At 36.4% G+C, this 18,199-nt stretch overlaps 1 protein-coding gene across 1 annotated transcript in view; it reads left to right on the top strand.

Annotated features, from left to right (window-relative positions):
- The window catches only part of LOC110097316 (UDP-N-acetylmuramate--L-alanine ligase-like), a 91,520-nt gene that overhangs the window by 42,655 nt on the left and 30,666 nt on the right, over positions 1 to 18,199 (top strand). The window contains exons 7-9 of the mRNA XM_028691636.1: positions 1,204 to 1,254; positions 1,571 to 1,666; positions 2,276 to 2,352. Coding sequence (XP_028547469.1) covers positions 1,204 to 1,254; positions 1,571 to 1,666; positions 2,276 to 2,352 — 224 coding nt within the window. The remainder of the gene's footprint in view (positions 1 to 1,203; positions 1,255 to 1,570; positions 1,667 to 2,275; positions 2,353 to 18,199) is intronic.

Raw genomic sequence — 18,199 nt, 5'->3', positions numbered from 1 at the left:
TACAGAGAGCGGGAGGTTTTTTTTCGGAGAGGAGGAATGCCAGTGGCGGGTTTGAAGGGGAAGAAAGAGCCTCCTAAACTTAATAAAAATACCTAAAATCCAATGTGGAGTACTCCTAGAGGGTGGCCGGAAGTTTCCACTTCGCCGGAGAGGGGCGGCGCCGGCGGGAGGAGCGGCGGGAAGCAAGGCCGACCGTGCGGGAGGGCTTCGTTTTCGCGAACAGGGAGCTGGAAGCGGGTTTTTTTTCGGAAATGAAGGGGGCTGTGCGGGTATAAGGGAGGAAGAGGGCTTATTTTAAGTGGGTGGGACCTAGCGTGTGAGGCGTACGCCTCTCCCAGAATTGCGCAATTGCGCCTCTGAGGCGCGCCTCAGTCCAGGTGAGGCGTACGCCTCATCCAGGTCCAGAATTGCGTAAGCCTCGAGGCGTTTTTTGGTTGAATTGCACAAAGGCGCGCCTTGAGGCGCGCCTCTAATTGCGCAATTTTAAACCATGGTTTGTGAATGGGGAATGAGAGAGGAGATTTGACAGGACTTAAGTGGAATGTGGAATGAACAGGAAGAACTAAGTGTCGAGCACACTAGAATTGTGAAGCCACACTCTCGAGTGAGTGGCCTAAGGGAGCGAGTGCTGAGAACTTATAGCCCCAGTCATTGAATATTTAGAATCCAAAATTGTCCAACACATGCTGCCCCTATGTTGTTATGTTCAGCCATATATTACCCTATTTCACATTATTTTAAACATTTCAAGCAACACTTGGCCGACAAGGAAAATTAAATTAGGGGGATTTATTGCAAAAGTTTTATGTATTTACATTTTTAATACCTCAATCTTTTGTATTTACTTATATATACATGAGAAGAATTCTGTGATTTACATGTCAATCCTCATAATTGGGAGGTTTTCATACATATATTTGAATTTTTATGTAATTATATATCTACTAGCTAAATCTTTAAAATACTTGTGCTGCATGGGTTGCTGTTATCTATCCCACACGTTGCATACTTGTCACCCACTTTACATAATAAAGTAGAGCTCCATGTTGGATTAGTTTACTCTTTCTCGGCAGATATTCTATCTTCAGCTGCAATTGATGCCCTATTTAGCAGAAAGTAGGTTATTATTACTCTGTTATTTAACCTAATGAGAGATGCTTGAGACTTTTTATATTTCTCATCATTTTGATATTCTCCTCTCAGCTTTCAGAAGGAAATATAATTCCTGGGAATGGTCCTAACTTTGTCTTGGAGGTATGCTGCTTTTGATGCTGCGTATTTGAATTGGCAACTATCTTTTGTACTCCTGTATCTAAAATCCTCAAGTTTATTAGTATTTATGTAATGATGCGCAGTTCAAAATTTTAATTTTTCTTTTGTATTAGATATTCCTGTATCCTTTTATTTTTTTATGTATTTCTCATGCTTGTATATAATTTGCTACACTGGCATGCTGATTCCGGTACTAACTAGCAACATAATTTTTGTTACATTAACCGACACACAATATTCCTAGTGGCCCTAATGTAGATCTAAGTCGTTATTGATGTTTTCAATTGTTATCATGCAGGCTGATGAATATGATTGTTGTTTTCTTGGTTTGTCACCATCTATTGCCGTTGTAACAAATATGGAGTGGGAACATGTTGATTTATTTGATGACGAGGTTTGTATTGATGATTGATGACAGGCATGGCCATTAAGAACTATCTCTTTTTCATTTAAATTTAGAGCTATCCTAATAACTAAGTTCTTCTCATTTTGCAAATTTATTTCAATCAAACTTGAGTGGAGTTGCTCTCCTTACTGTGATATCTCCTCTCGTCTTATTGAGCTTGCAGGCTTCCTGTTGTATTTTCAATTTTCATAGTTCATACCGCTCAAAACTTCATGCATACTTTGTATCTCTGTTTGTTGACGGAAAATGAAGAAAAATGAATAAACTTACAGGGTCGATGATGTATCTGCAACCATTAATTTGAACTTTTCCAACATTTTTCTCATTTCTTCCCATCCAATTTTCCAGCATCCAATACAACCCTCTGTCAATTCTCTTCTTATTTCATTTGTTTTAATATTATGCATATGAGTTTTTAGTTTCATTTTTTCTACATTCATTTAATTTATCGTGGTTTCCTTCATTGAAAGAAATATTGAATCACTTAAATAAAACTCTCAGCCCCATTATGAAATTGTTATATTAAACTAATTTGTTATCATCTGATCATATCTGCTGCCACACATGCACTCTAATCTGAAGTTCATCCACTCTTAGGAGCATGTACAGCGCGTATTTAGGATGTTTGTGCAACAAATCAAGAGTGGCGGGCATCTTATCATGTGCGGGGATGGGTATGGTTCTTTGTCATCTCTGATGTTATTTTTCTGTTTTTTAGCTATAATTGGATGCATACCATTAATATGTTTAGGCTGCAAATATCTCTGTTCTGTTAATCTTTATGGTATGTCAATTATGAATTTTTAATGCAGCTAACTTAATTATTTATTCATTATTGATTTTCTTTTCAAATGATTTTTGTATTTCTTTTGAGAGAGATTATTGTGGTTGTCATCATCATCATTGCCTGACATTCCAACTACTTGGGTAGGCTTTTTGATCTCCATAATATTTAATTGTTTTCTGCTCCATTAATTGAAGCAGCTAATATATTCAGAGAAAAAGACAGAGACAGAGAAATTGGGGTATGGGGGGTGCGCAGGGCTTATCCATAGTTGTTAAAGAGACTTTTCTATCTTGCGTTTCCATTTCTTTCTCAACTGTGGCCTTGGTTGATTTCATAGCATTATTTTGATACAACCTGGATTTGATCACTTGATTCACCTTTAGCATTATCAACTTTTTGAAAGGTAATGCATGTTTTTAGCTTCTCAGATAATCTCAAATAATGTTACATATAACTAATTTATCTTCAATTGCTATTATTTTACACTTTTTCTGCAGTTGAACATATTCTTTTGTTTTCTTCTCTTTCTTATTTGATTGGAAATTAGTCCTGGTGGTTGATTTGCTTTGTAAGCTTACTTTCACACCATCTGTACTTATCCTAATACCTAGTTTTGAAATCAATTTGGAAGAGAATGAGTTAAAAAATAATGCTAAAGAAGAATCGACGGAAATTTTATAAGAAATAGTTTCTCCCCTAATACTCTTATCCTTTTGCTCCTACTCTTCCATTTGTCAATGCCATCATTCTATGCCATGTACATCTGGTTGAGTCTCCTCTCACTTGCTCCAGTTATTTCGTATATTATCCTTATTTATATAAAAATTCTAACTATTTTTCTATGTTTTTTGGTTCTATGTTCCCATGTCTTATGATATTCTTATGTTGCATGCTATAAACATTTTGACCATGTAAGAATGATAGGTTGTCGAACCTAATTTATGCCTGTACTAAGAGATGTCTTATGTATATTTAGGCTCTGTTTGGGAAAGTTTTTTTACTTCTTTTGTACTTGTAGAAACAATGAATAAAAATATCATGCATTTGAATAATAGCTTTTTCACATTTTTTAAAATTTTTCCTGTAAAAAATTATTTTTAGGAAGGCATATTTGAGCTTTGAAAGAAAAAATAAAGAAGCATAAATTGCCCCAAAGAAAGACTTAGAGACATTATTTCGTTAAAGGTGTTTTAAAAAATTCACGCCCCAACGAAGAAATGTTTTTAACCAAATAACACTTCGTTGTCCTCTTCATGAACGAGATGAGAGTTTTGAAGCTATTTCCATGGCAGAGAACCTAGAACTCGTGTGCATTCTTTATTGTCTAATGTGTGGTTTTCTAGCGGAGCATTGCGAGTTTAGGTCTGACTTTGAGAAGTGCAAGCCTTGGCTCATCCAGAATGTGCTAGATCTCTACCCTGATCTACTTAAAGATATTGGAAACTCTTGCTTTCATTCAATCGAAGTCTTCGTTCTTCCATGTTTATTTTTATTTTTCATGTTGTTAATCGATTTTTATTCGGGCATCAAAGGCTAACGATAAACAAGCGGAGAAGGCTATAGAGCAGTTGCATGCTGCTGGGATTTCGAACTCGATCGACTGTGGATGTCACGACTTGGCCCAGTTAGCTCGCAAGTGCGAGGAGGGAACGAAAGTCGGACAATAGGAATTAATAAAAACCTTCACATTACTCTATTAACATGTCTCCAAACATATATAAAACATTCTCAACGTAATGAAAGAGCCGCTAAAGAACTCCAAGTAAAATTTTTCATCTCATTCATAAACCAAAATCAACATATACATGAAAATTCATTACAAAAAGGAGGTGCTCAAAACAGAACTAACCATCAAGGTTATTCTATACATCCATTTATACCAAAACAACAAAAACTCAAAAGGAAGAACCTGTCGCCCGTCGTCTTCCTACGACGATACGTGAGGAGAGGTCTATCCGCTATCATCCTTTACCAGATCCTCCTGAAAAGTGTCCCACAACATGGGTGAGCCATAACTCAGTAGGTAAATGCTTTTCAATTAAATTTCAGAAGACGAGATAAAGAGGTAACATGTATGTAAATTCTTCTAGTATAGGAACAATAAACATGTCATAACATTTAACTAGTGATGTAGACAAGGAGGGGGGGGGGTTCAAATCAAACTCAAAAAATTTGATTTTTGACTTCTCCAACTCATTAATGTCAAGTGGAAGGTTAGCTCATTATGAGCTGGTTTTTAGTTCATTTATGGAGCTTAAAATTAGCTCATTATTTCTTTGTTCTTGTCTATTCTCCTTCCCCCCTTTTTGTCCATTCGTTTCCCGTGGTTGGCTCTTGGATTTTCGTGCCTTGACCCCTTGGTTTTCACGGCTGGCACCTTGGTATCTGCGGGTGGCTCTTCGGTTCCCAGGCTGGGCTATTTTCCGTGACTAATGGGGGGCTTTTCCTGTGGCTTTTGGTGCTCTGTTTCCCGTGCAAATTAAGGACTGCTGTATGGATGCTGTTGGCCTTTCATTTCCCTCATTTAATGAAGTATTTGAAGAGTTTTGGGGGCTATTTTTGGACAGAATTTGGATAGCTTTTTGGGGACTGGTTTGGTGGCTGTTTGGGGGGATTTCCATGAGCCTTTCCACTATTTTCTATGTAATTTTCCTGCAGAATTCCTGCAGTCTTTTGGTCTTCTTCTTTGTGACTTATGGCCTTCTATTTCCCTATTTTAATGGCTTTAAATATTGCTTTTAGGTTGCTGTTTGTATTCCTTCTTTTGTGCCTATAAATAGTGATGTTTGTGGCTGTTTTAGATATGTTATATGATGCGATTTTTGAAAATGTAAACATGCGGGTTTAATTGGAAAAGCTTGCGAGCTTTGTCCACTTCTTCTTCTCATCTCCCCAGGAAATCTTGCGAGCTCTTTCCGCCCTTGGTCTTGGCTTCTAACCTCTTTCGTCTCTCCGCAAGTTTACACCCCACCTGTATCCCTCTTCTATAAGTGAAGCAAGTTTAGGGTGTCTTGTAAGGGTCAAGTTTCTAAGTCTTTTATTTTATAATATTAAAGTTTATTTTGTTTAATTTGTCTAGTTTTTGTGAGTTTTTGTAAGTTTCTAGATCTTAGGAAGTCATTTGTTTTTGTGATAAAAAATTTGGGTCCCTCCCCAAATTTTTGGTTACATCAACTAGCATGCCTCTAAGTCATCAATTAAGCATCTTTCCTTGGATAAACTTGCAACCAATTTCATTGTATATTGCATGACTTGCTTTCATAATTCATGTGATGCTTGTTATGCATATCATATAATACATAATTTATAATCACCCGTCTCGTAAGTATCATTTGTACTGATCAAGTACATTTTATTTGGCCAATCCTTTACCATTTGGTTCAAAAGAACCTCCTTTACCATTTGGCTCAAAAGAGCCCTATTATCATTGCTCAAAAGAGCTCCTTTACTATTGATACTTCCGCGTCAACATGCACATGCACATAATTCTTACATATTCATAAAAAGAACCTTAGTGTATCCTTCATGCATATGGTCTATTATTTCATAAGGTACTACATGGTTTCATGAGAAAAGAGACATGGACTATGTACTTTCTTTAATCATTACATGAGAAGAATTCCATTTACTACAAACTATCATATGAGAAAAGCACTTGCATTGTAAACTATCACATAAGAAAAAAATTGTATTGTAGTAGGCATATGGTCAAGTGTCTTTAAATATTTCTACATGAGCATATACATTTAAGCTAATCATAAGAGCCTGTTGCATGACATTTAGGAGCATGTTAGGATGTAAAAGAAAAACACAATTGCATTAATGCTAAGAATCCCATAACAATACAAGGACATGCTATCGTGGAAAAAAAAAAGAATTTTGAATTTAAAAGATCCACATTTTCCTACCTCACTTTGTGCACCACTTCCGATTGTCCGATCAAATCCTTCCCTCTACACGTTCAACATCTAAAAGAGACATACACAACGTGTAAATATAATTAGTCCCCATAAAAACTTCATTAATCCTTAATCTATGACAATAGAGAACTCCCTATGTTATGTCCATATGCTTACAAATTAAACTCCTACCATTTCATGACATATCTCAATCCTATTCTCTCTCAATTAGGATTTAGTCATAAATCTTAGATTTTATGCATGCAAACATCCTCCCTACTATCAAATAATAATTAAAATATAATTAATTTTTAGATTATATTAAATTAAAATTTAGAAAAACATGTATTTAATATAAAAGCCCTAAATTTGTCTCTAAAATCCTTCCCAAAATCATTTAGAACCATAAGAATAAAAAATTCCATGATTAGGAAAAACCCTAAATTCTAAAACTTAAAATTTCCACAACCTTACATTATTTTTCAATTAGAGACTCTCTTATGTCATTAGGAACTATTTTTGCGAAGGCATCTCCAAAGAAAAACAATATTGAGTGAAACCCTAATTTCCAAAATTCACATTTTTCTTAAAAACAACTCATATTTCGGTTTAAAAACATCCTCGTACCCTTCTCTATCTTTATCTTAAAGAAAACTTGCATTCTCCCAAAACCCTAGTTTTCTTCCCTTAGAGAAAACTCAATGAAAAAGAGAGGGAACTCAAGAAACAACTTACCTTAGCCTTCCTCACAAGTTCCCTTAAATTCCCCTCGCAAAATGTCGCCCGAAACCGCCTCTAGGATCGCCGGAGTCGCCTCCTACCCGAAGCCCCTCCTCCCTCTCTCGTTCGGTTTGGGCCGCAAGCAAGAATGGGGACTGAAACATTCGGTCCCCTATTTAGAGTGGGATCCTCTTATTAAAAGCCTAATTACCTAAAAGCCCTTACTTAAAACTCATCCCTATTCAAATGACATCAAGGGCAAAGTTGTCATAAAGAGCTTTCCGAAAATTTTAACTCCCAAAATACTTAAAATCCGATATAGGTTCTATACATCGATTTGCTCAGAATTTTGCGCACTATTTTATAAAATTTATTGCATCGAATTCCGACGAGTTTGAAATTTTCACTTAAAACTCGTCGTGACGCATCGAAAAGCGTGCGAAGCCTAAAATGACATTTTGCGGGTTTTACAGTGGAGGTGCTTGTGAGGGCCAGGCTTATTTTTCTGGTACTCAAATTATTAATACAAGTGCTTCCCTTTTCTTAGTTAAGAAAGCTGATAGGTCGGGTCATCTAGAACCGACCCAGCCGACTCCACATCTGCCGGCAAGGGTATATAGGAGGCGGTTCAAACCGTCTCGCTTGGTTGCCGCCTAGCCTAGGGGCCCCACACCCTATTTGAATTAATTTAAAAAAAATGTTTTAGGCATGGGGAGGGAAAGGAGGTTTGAATTAATTTATTTGCATTAATCTATTTTGGGAAAGGAGATGGGCGGCTAAGGAGGTAGGCAACTAAGACTATATAAATAGGCATAGGAAGGGAGGGTTAGGGCATGCTTTGGTTATTGTCTTCTTGTAGTCTCTTTGGTGTTTTGGGCTCTAGACTCTTGTCTAGAGATTTGGGAGAGACGATCCTCCTCCCGAACAGATGATCAATTGTATCTTTTCTTTTAGTGTATTTTGCTTTTGAGTATTTAATAAAGTTCTATTGTTTTCTTGGTTGTTTCATCTCCGATCTTGGGTATTCTCGTTGTTTTTACCAATTTCGCATTAGGGTTGCTTGTAAACTCAAGTAAATCCGATAGGGTTACTTGCAAACTCAAGTACTTCCTATCAAATTGGTATCAGAGCGTCGTCTTGGGACCAACAATGGCTGAAATTTCAGAATTTAGCAATGATTTCACATCCGAAAGACAAACTTCTTGCAATTCGTAGGAAGGAAGATGGCTGAATAAAAGGTAGAAGTTTTTGAAGGAGAAATTGGACAACTCAAAAATGTTTTGGAGGGAAGATTTTTTTATTTTCAAAATTATGTTTCTACCAACAACGAAAGGATAGAAGGAAAGTTCGCCATTATGGAGGAGATGTTTGAGGAAATTACTTGAGGTGAAGACCGCTCCGACAACATCGGAAGCAAGGGGGCCTAACGGCGACCATGGAAGGAGAGGAAACCCTAACATGTTTAGGGGAAGGGAAAATCTGGATGTAGAAATCTTGGAGGATGAAGATGGCATGCCTCCTCTAGAACCACTTTTTAGGGAGGAGATAAGCACCTGGTTCAACAGAAGGGCTGCTGAATTTCCATAAAAAAGAAGATTTCTACTACCAAGATGCTGATTTTGAAAGAGAAAGAGGGGAATCTGATGCGGAAGGCAGGTATGATTGCCGGAGAGAAGATTGTGATAACTGGGGAGCATGTCCTCTTCGTGGATTTGGAGGTTATGGTGGATTCCGAGGGAACGAAGGCTATCCAAAGGTAAGGAAACTAAATATGCCCTTCTTTAAGGGAGAGGACGACCATGGCTGGATCTACAAGGTGGAACGATATTTCGCTGTCAATCGGTTGACGGAAGAAGAGAAGCTGATAGCGGCTGGACTATATTTGGAAGGAAAGGCGTTGGCATGGTACCAATGGAAGGACAGGAGGGAGCCTATCCGGACTTGGAGGGAATTCAAAGAATGCTTACTCGAATGTTTTTGAATTGATAGGGAAGGAGATTTTTATGAGCAATTCTTTGCCTTAACACAGTAGGGAACTGTGGCAGACTACCGGGACAGATTCTAGTACTTAGCCAGCAGATTGGACCGGCTCTCAGAGACAGTACTAGAAGGGAACTGGATGAAAGGGCTTAAACCTGAAATTCGGGCCACACTGAGAGTATTGGAGCCAAGAAACCCGTGAAAAGCCATGGAATTAGCACAGCTGATAGAAGATCAAAAGAAGATGGAGAGAGTGACTAAGGTGAGCAACTCAGGAGGGTTCTATCGGATGACATCCACCTTCTTACCATCCAAGGGACCAGCACCAAGGAGTCTGAAACAAGTACCCAAGGAAAAAGCCTGTGGAGGAGGAAATGGGATAAATTTCAAAAAGTTAACTGAAACAGAGCTACAGGAGAAAAGAGTTGAGGGGTTGTGCTTTAGGTGTGATGAGAAGTACATGCCGGGGCATAGGTGCAGGGACCAAACTCTTCAGGTTCTCACCGTTTATAATGACGAGGAAGTTGAAGAGGGAGGTGGAAGTGGGTTAAAAATGAAGGAAGAGGAAAAATGCTTTTAGTTTTGATGGAAGTCTCCCTAAACTCAGTAGTGGGATTCACTCCGAAATACACTATGAAGGTGAAGGTAGAAATAACTGATAAAGAGGTAGTAGTGTTGATAGATAATGGGGCAACCCACAATTTCATCTCCACCCAGATTGTAGATCTGCTAGGGATAAGGTTAGTGGATACGGGTGGCTATTGGATGATGATGGGCGTGGGAAATATGGAGATGGGTAGGGGAGTTTGTAGGGGAGTCGTGCTGACTATACAAGGGATGCAGGTAAGGGAGGATTTTCTTCCCCTAGAATTTGGAAGCACTGACATCATCTTGGGGATGAATTGGTTATAGACTTTGGGGGATACTAAGGTCAATTGGGGAGCTCTAAGAATGAAATTGGTGGTGGAAGGAAGAAGGATGGTGATCCAGGGCGATGCAGGACTATTAAGAGCTAGAGTATCTCTCAAATCCATGATAAGGAGCATACATGAGGTAGGGTGAGGATATTTGGTGGAACTACAACACCTAGAGGGGATTAGTGTGGGGGAAGAAGGTGAAATCCCTCTTGCAGTACAACCAATCATAAAACAGTTCAAGGAAATCTTCTAACCAGCTCAAGGCTTACCACCAGAGATCAAGAGCATGCATTCATTTTGAAGGAAGGGGTATCACTAATTATCGTATGACCACATCGCTACCCCCAAATTCAAAAGGATGAGATTGAGAAGCTTATCAGGGAAATGTTGGAAGCAGGCATCATAAGGCCTAGTGTAAGTCCATTCTCTAGTCCAGTCTTGCTGATCAAGAGAAAAAGATGGGAGCTGGAGGTTCTGTGTGGATTATAAGGCGCTAAATAAGGAGTCTGTGCCAGATAAGTTTCCCATTCCGGTGATCGATGAATTATTAAATGAGGTACATGGAGCAAAGATGTTTTCCAAAATGGACTTGAAATCGGGCTACCATCAAATCCGGATGAAGGAGGGGGATATTCAGAAGATGGCCTTCCGGACACACGAAGGACACTACGAATTCTTTGTGATGCCATTTGGGCTTACAAATGCCCCTGCTACCTTCTAGTTCCTAATGAATTGGGTATTCAGGCCATACCTTCGGAGGTTTGTCTTAGTTTTCTTTAGTGACATACTTATATATAGCCCGACAACAGAGGAGATTTGAAGCACCTAAGGGTGGTCCTTAGAGTCCTACAGGAGCATCAGCTCAGGGCGAACCTGAAGAAATACAGCTTCACACAGACTAGTGTAGAGTACATGGGGCACATGGTCTCCCAAGAAGGGGTGGCAGCTGAGCAAACAAAAAATTGAGGCTATGCAGAAGTGGTCTATACTTAGGAACTTGCGAGAGTTGAGGGGTTTCCTAAGACTGATAGGTTACTACTGGAGGTTAGTAAGGGGATACAGTACCATAGCAAGACCCCTAACCGAGCAACTAAAGAAGGACAACTTCTTGTGGGGAGAGGAGGCAACACAGGCTTTTGAGAAATTAAAAGAAGTTATGACTACAATCCCAGTTTTAGCTCTTCTAGATTTCAGCCAAAGTTTTGTAGTAGATATTGATGCATCCAGATATGAGTTGGGAGCGGTACTCATGCAGAACCACAGGCCTCTAGCATATTTCAGCTAAAACCCTGTCGACCAGAGCTCAGTTGAAATCAGTATATAAGAGGGAGCTGATGGCGATTTTACTTGCCATTCAAAAATGGCGACCCTACATATTTGTTAGGCACTTCATTGCCAGAACATATCAACAGAGTTTAAAATACCTGCTCGAGCATAGAATGTTGACTGAGGAACATCAGAGGTGGTTATCCAAACTCATTGGCTATGATGTTGAGATCCAGTATAAGCCTGTATTAGAAAATAAAGCGGCTGACGCTTTATCAAGGTGTGTGGGGGAGTTGTAGAGGATAGCAATTTCGGTGCCACTGATGGTGGATTGAGAGGAAATCAAGGAAGAAGGTATACAGGATGAGGAGTTGAGGAGGATTAGAGAGGATTTGGTAAAAGGTACAAGTAGCCACTTTGGATACTCACTCGAGAGGGGGAGACTCTTACATCAAGGAAGATTTGTGTTGCCAAGAACTTCCATCCACATTCCCAATCTATTACAAGAATTCCATGGAAGTGCAGTTGGAGGCCATTCGAGGGTACAGAAGACTGGCAACTGAGTTATACTGGACAAGGATGCATAAGGATGTGGAGGATATAGTGGCTAGATGTGAGGTATGCCAGAGAAACAAGTACTTGGCAATGGCTCCTGGAGGATTTCTACAACCCTTGGCACTTTCAAACAGGGTATGGGAGAAAGTGTCCATGAATTTTTTAGATGGTCTACCAAGATCAGAAGAATTTACAGTCATTATGGTAGTGATGGACAGACTCAACAAGTACACACACTTCATTCCTTTACTACACCCCTACATTGCAACAACATTGGCAACAACTTTCATCAAGGAGATAGTCAGATTATATGGAGTAACAGAGGCAATAGTATTAGATAGAGACAAGGTATTCATTATGGTAGTGGTGGACAGACCCAACTGACAAAAGATAATGGCCAATAGAAGGAATGAGAAACTCGCTCCAAGGTACTTTGGACTTTATGAAGTATTGGAGAAAATTGGGGCGGTAGCATATCGACTGAATCTACCACCAACAACAACGATACACCCAGTTTTCCATGTATCTCAGTTAAAAAGAGCTATTGAAGATTGTCCATCCAGATCGGAGTTACAATCACTTTAACAAAAAACTTAAAAGTGATTTTGGAACAATGTGATTTACAAGGGGTGCGCCAGGGAGAGGGAGGGATAAAGGAGGTGTTAATCAAGTAGAAGGATGTTCCAGATTATGAGGCGACCTAGGAACCTTATGAACGAGTGAAGCATCAATTTCCTTCCTTTCACCTTGAGGACAAGGTGGTTTTTTTGGGAGGGCGATATTGATAGGTCGGTTCATCCAGAACTGACCCAGCCGGCCCCACATGGGCCGGCAAGGGTATATAGGAGGCAGTTCAAACCGCCTCCATTGGTTGCCGCCAAGCCTAGGGGCCCCACACCCTATTTGAATTAGTTTAAAAATAATATTTTAGGCAAGTGGAGGGAAAGGAGGTTTGAATTAATTTATTTGAATTAATATATTTTACGAAAGGAGGTTTGAATTAATCTATTTTTGGAAAGGAGGTGGGCGGCTAAGGAGGTGGGAGGATAAGGCTATAAATAGACATAGGATGGGAGGGTTAGGGCATGCTTTCGTTATTGTCTTCTTGTAGTCTCTTTGGCGTCTTGGACTCTATAATCTTTTCTAGAGATTTGGGAGAGACGATCCTCCTCTCGAATAGAGGATCAATTGTATCTTTTCTTCTAGCTTATTTTACTTTGAGTATTTAATAAAGTTCTATTGTTTTCTTTGTTGTTCCATCTCCGAACTTGTGTATTCTCGCTGTTTTTACCAATTTCACATTAGGGTTGCTTGCGAACTCAAGTAGATCCGATAGGATTACTTGCGAACTCAAGTACTTCCTATCAAAAGCATTTTGGTTGGCTTACATGAGAGTTTTGGGTGGAACAGATTAATTGTGGTTAGACTATAATAGGGTTTTAATTTTTGTTTCACTAAGAGGATGCAGGAATTCTGTTGTTGAAAGGAAAGTCGCTTACATGTTGCTCAATTATTTTGTTCATGTAGATTTCTGATATGCTCAAATATTTTTATTATATTGGATTTGATTTATTTTTTTTTGGTTTAATGTAGTTGGAATCATTGAGGGTGATCAAATATAAGTGTCATTGACTACAAATGTGAATGTTTTTGGAGAGTGAGTTCTTTCATTGGTTTTCTTCATTGATAAGCAAAAACATTAATTTATAGTTAAGTATATTTATAATTGTTTTGTTCAATATGTTCATTAATTTGTCATGTGCTGATGCTGAGGAAGTAGAAGCACCTGAGAGAAATAGTTACCATAATGATGAGATGTATGAAGAAGAGGATGGGGATAAGGATTATAACTTAATAGATGACAGTGAACAGCTTGAATATAGTGATTACGAGATGCATGAGGATGATGTGTTATTTGAAAATAATAAGAATGCTTCTGTTGATTATGTAGGTGCCTCAAAAATGGGAAAGGAAAAGATTGGGGTTCAAAATATTAATTTTGATGAAAATTTGGCAAAAGGTAATTGTGAAGTTGACTTTATGGATTCCAATGATGATGTTAGCGTGCAAAGTGGTGACGAAAATGATCACACAAGATGGCCAATTTACAATCCAATATATGATTATGTGAAATGGAAGTTTGAAGTGGGAATGTTATTCAGTACCAAGGAAGAATTTAAAGAGGTTGTTCAAAATCGGTCCATTGCTTGTGGAAAAAAGCAATAAAGTTTTCAAAAAATTACAAAAGAAGGTGCAGAGTTATTTGCAGAAGGCCTAACTGTCTTTTTATCCTATACATCTCAAAGCATTAGGGAAGTAATTTATGGCAGGTAGGTCATTGGAAGAGCATACATGTTAATGGACCTATCATAGTAAGACTTTGACATCAACAATTATAGGAAAAAAAATTGTGAACAAAATTATAATTAATCTACTTTGCAAGGAAAAAATCTTTCGAAAAGATGTTATTGATGAGTTGATGTTGCATGTGACAAAGTCACAGGCAAGGAAGGTTGTTTGTAAGGCTTCAAAATTTGGTGCACATGAAGAAGAAGATCAGTTCAAGTAGATTTGGGATTATTGTTTGGAAGTCATAAGAACAAATCTAGTTACAACAATATCAGTATTAACCATGAAAGATGCGGATCTACAAGGTCAAAAAACATTTTTGAAAATGTATGTTTGTTTTGATGCTTGTAAAAGGGGTGGTTTTCTCAGAGGTTGCAGGCCAATTATTGGAATTGATGGATGCTTCTTAAAGTGTCCACAGGGCATCCAGCTACTAACTGCTATTAGTTTGGATGGGAATACTAATGTTTTTCCTGTTGCATGGGCAATTGTTGTGAGTGAATTAAGAAGAAGTTGGGAATGGTTCTTCGAATTGTCGGCCAAAGATTTACACATTCAAAAATCATATGAATTTCATATTCATATCGGACAAACAAAAGGGTTTGATTCCTGTATCCGTTATATTTTTGCTTGGTTAACTTATACATACATCTTTTATCCCCTTAATATCTAATATATTATATAAATTACTTAAAGCTAAATTTTTTGTATTACATATTGATTTCTTAAACTCCCTACGGGCTTCTCTATATCTTTTCCAATTTTTTGAACTCTTACATCTATATTAGTTTTTTTATAACAATACTTTTTATTTTTGATATTTTCTTATATATTTTAATTCCTCCAAATTTTTTTTACTAATTGAAGATTTTCCTTTTGATACTAATATTATTAGCTTTTTTTTCCCACATAACATAGCTTTCTTATGAACAATCCAAATCTTGAGAACTTGAATCTTATTGTTAAAAATATTTTTATTAGCATTTATTTAAATGTCCCCATCTAATTCTAAATTGCCCCATCTAATTTTAGAATATTATTATATTTTATTTTTCATATTCCACCCCTTTATTTTAAAGTTCAAAACTAATGAACAATACTGTGTATATAAACATTAACTTTGAATGACTTTATAATCTTTGTAATTTAAACAATATATTTTTTATAAGAAACTAATTCATTTGAGTTTTACTAAATCTATTTTAAGTATTGAAATCTTCTCTTTTTTTCTAAAATAAGGTATTATCAATTATAAAATATATAAGTTAAAAGAAAATTCTAATATGATCTTACCCCCTTCATTAATTGCTTGAAACCCATAGTTACTATGAATGCTGTTAAAATTTTCTATCATTCTATCAAAATGTCCATTTAAATCTCCTCTAATAAAAATTATTTCTTCATGATGTATCATTTGTATTAATTCTTTTTAAGTAATTTCAAATTTTAAATTTTGAACACATATACAAACCAACTTAAGAAATGTACACTTATAATATTAATAATCTTATAATCAACAGAAATTTTTAAAGCTATAAATCAATCTCTTTAATTTTATTAATTTCTACACTATTATCTTTCAAACTTTTATCTATTATCACACATATACCAATTCTACTATGACTTCTACTTGAATATTATAATTTAAATCATAAACCATTAATCTTGTTTTATTTCTTTTCCAACCAATTTATTTTCTTGAATAATAGAATAGTTATCATGGACTAGCTTCTTTGTCTATATTTATCCATGATCTGGGAATCCTCGCTTATTCGACACTACAGTTAGGTGTCAGTGCAATAGCCTTTACACACTTTTTTTTATATTTAGGTCATATAACACATCACTTCCAAGGAACTCCCTAGCATCAACACAATTTATTTAATAATTAATGCCATGATTGTTCAACAAGTTTTATACTAGCTATTGACTACGTAACACAATCCCTCCACTTTTCTCATATAGGACTTGAGACCTTACAATGATAGTATTAAGCATGTGGGTTGCTATCACGATCCGGCTTGGTAAGCTTGTATAAACGAGGCTGGAACGGAGGTTGGACGGCAGACTAAAATATCCAATCTCTAAATCTATCACCATAACATTTGAAAGAGCGACTAAAATATTAAATTCGAAAACACATAAACATAAAATCATTAAGACTCATATAGTTACCTTTCTTCCGATGCGCCTCTCCTACTATACACGTTTTTACCCCTTCTACTCATTATGATAAAAAATAATTATTGAAAAAAAATTGAACAACTAACAGTAAGTCAAAACTTAGTAAGTAAAACATTCCTTTAAACTATAGTAACTTAAGGAAATTTGAAAACAATATGCACAATCTTCTTTTATCTCTTTAACATAATGCAATTTCCTTTAATTGTAAAAAAATTCATTAATAAACTTTCAATCTTATACAAAAATTATAAATGTCACATCCGTAATATATCGATATTCATATGTTTCTCTTTTCTTATAAATAATATATATAATGCAACTGTCACAGGAGCCACCGTCTAAATCGGTACCAATGAAGGTACCCCTTTTCAATTTCTATTTTCAATTACTTTATCATTTCATTTTCCTTTAATGTGCATGAGTACGACATCCTCAGCCAGTACTATAAGGGGGTGTGCTCGATCATTCATCATGCACATGCTAGCATACTATACCATATCATTTATATATCTTATCCATAACATATCCTATTGAAATATATAATAAATAACAATGATAACATAAGATAATTTGACATCTATATGTTTAACATGATCAATTGATTATCATAAAGAAAATCATGTACCAATCACAATGAGAAATTAAAAGAAAATAATGATTTATGCATCACATGTAGGAAAAGCAATTGTCATTAAGCAATTATTGTTATTGTAATAAAAAGACAGGAGTACTTACTTCAATTTAAAGGATTTGTTTTGATTTTTTCCGCTTGAACACCTTACTTTGAGGTCCACGATTATCACCTATAAGCATTAATTTCTCCTTCAAAAATCTACATAACAAATCTAAGTTAAAATTTTTCTTCCCTTTTTAAACCACTCTAAGTTCTCGCTCTCCCTCTCTCTCTAATTTCCGTATCTAAAAATATATAAATTTAATTTGCCTAATCATTTATCAAAATTATATTTTTATTAAATTAGAAATTATGATATTATTAATTTCATAATTAAACCATCCCTAATCTTAAACATCTATCATTATCATCTAAAAACCCCAATTTACCCAAAATTAGACATTCACCAAACCCTAAATTAATTTAAAATAATTTTAAATTTTCATATTTAACCTAAAACTCTAATTTGAAAAACTCATTTTCATTAATATCCTTATTTTTGCATGCTAAAACATTCCATTCATCAAATTAATGTTTATGAAAAACTAATATTCTGATTAATTAAGTTTAAAAATTAGGAAAATATCATTTTGTGAGAAAAACCTAATTTATTCCCGTAGAAATCCTCTTAGGCCCATTAGGAACCTTGTTTGTAAAAGCACTTTCAAATTTTCAAACTTTAGGGAAAACCCTAATTTTTTCAAACTCAATATTTTTAGGGAAAACTTGGAATTTCAAGGTAAAATCCTTTCTTACATGCCCCCTAACAATCTCTTAAAGAAATTTTAGGTTTTCGATAAACCCTAGAAAATTTCCATAAAGAAATCTACAAAGAGAAAGAAGAAAACTCTTGCTCAAAGCATACCTTAACTTCCCTTTTGTCTCCTCTACACTTTCTCCCAAGGAGAGCCGCCAGAAAACGTCTCCACCGCCGGCCAAGCCGCCTTGCCTGTCGCCCTTGTCCGCCTCCCTCTATTCGGTCGCAAGAAAATAGTGGGGCCGAATGAATTTCGGTCCCCTATTAAGAGTGGGCAGATATGTTTAAATGCATAAAGTCCTAAATGCCCTTTCATGACTTATTTTTGTTTTAATATCATTAAGGGTAGTTTAGGTATATTAAAACTTCTACAATTTTTAACTTTCAATTTATGTGAATTTCAATATAGGTTCTTTATACCTATTTGCTCGAAA

The sequence above is a fragment of the Dendrobium catenatum genome, unplaced genomic scaffold, assembly GCF_001605985.2.
Source record: "Dendrobium catenatum unplaced genomic scaffold, ASM160598v2 original_scaffold_31010, whole genome shotgun sequence".
Classification (NCBI taxonomy): domain Eukaryota; kingdom Viridiplantae; phylum Streptophyta; class Magnoliopsida; order Asparagales; family Orchidaceae; genus Dendrobium; species Dendrobium catenatum.
The sequence above is the reverse complement of the archived record's forward strand: the minus strand, read 5'-3'. Positions and strand labels throughout refer to the sequence as shown.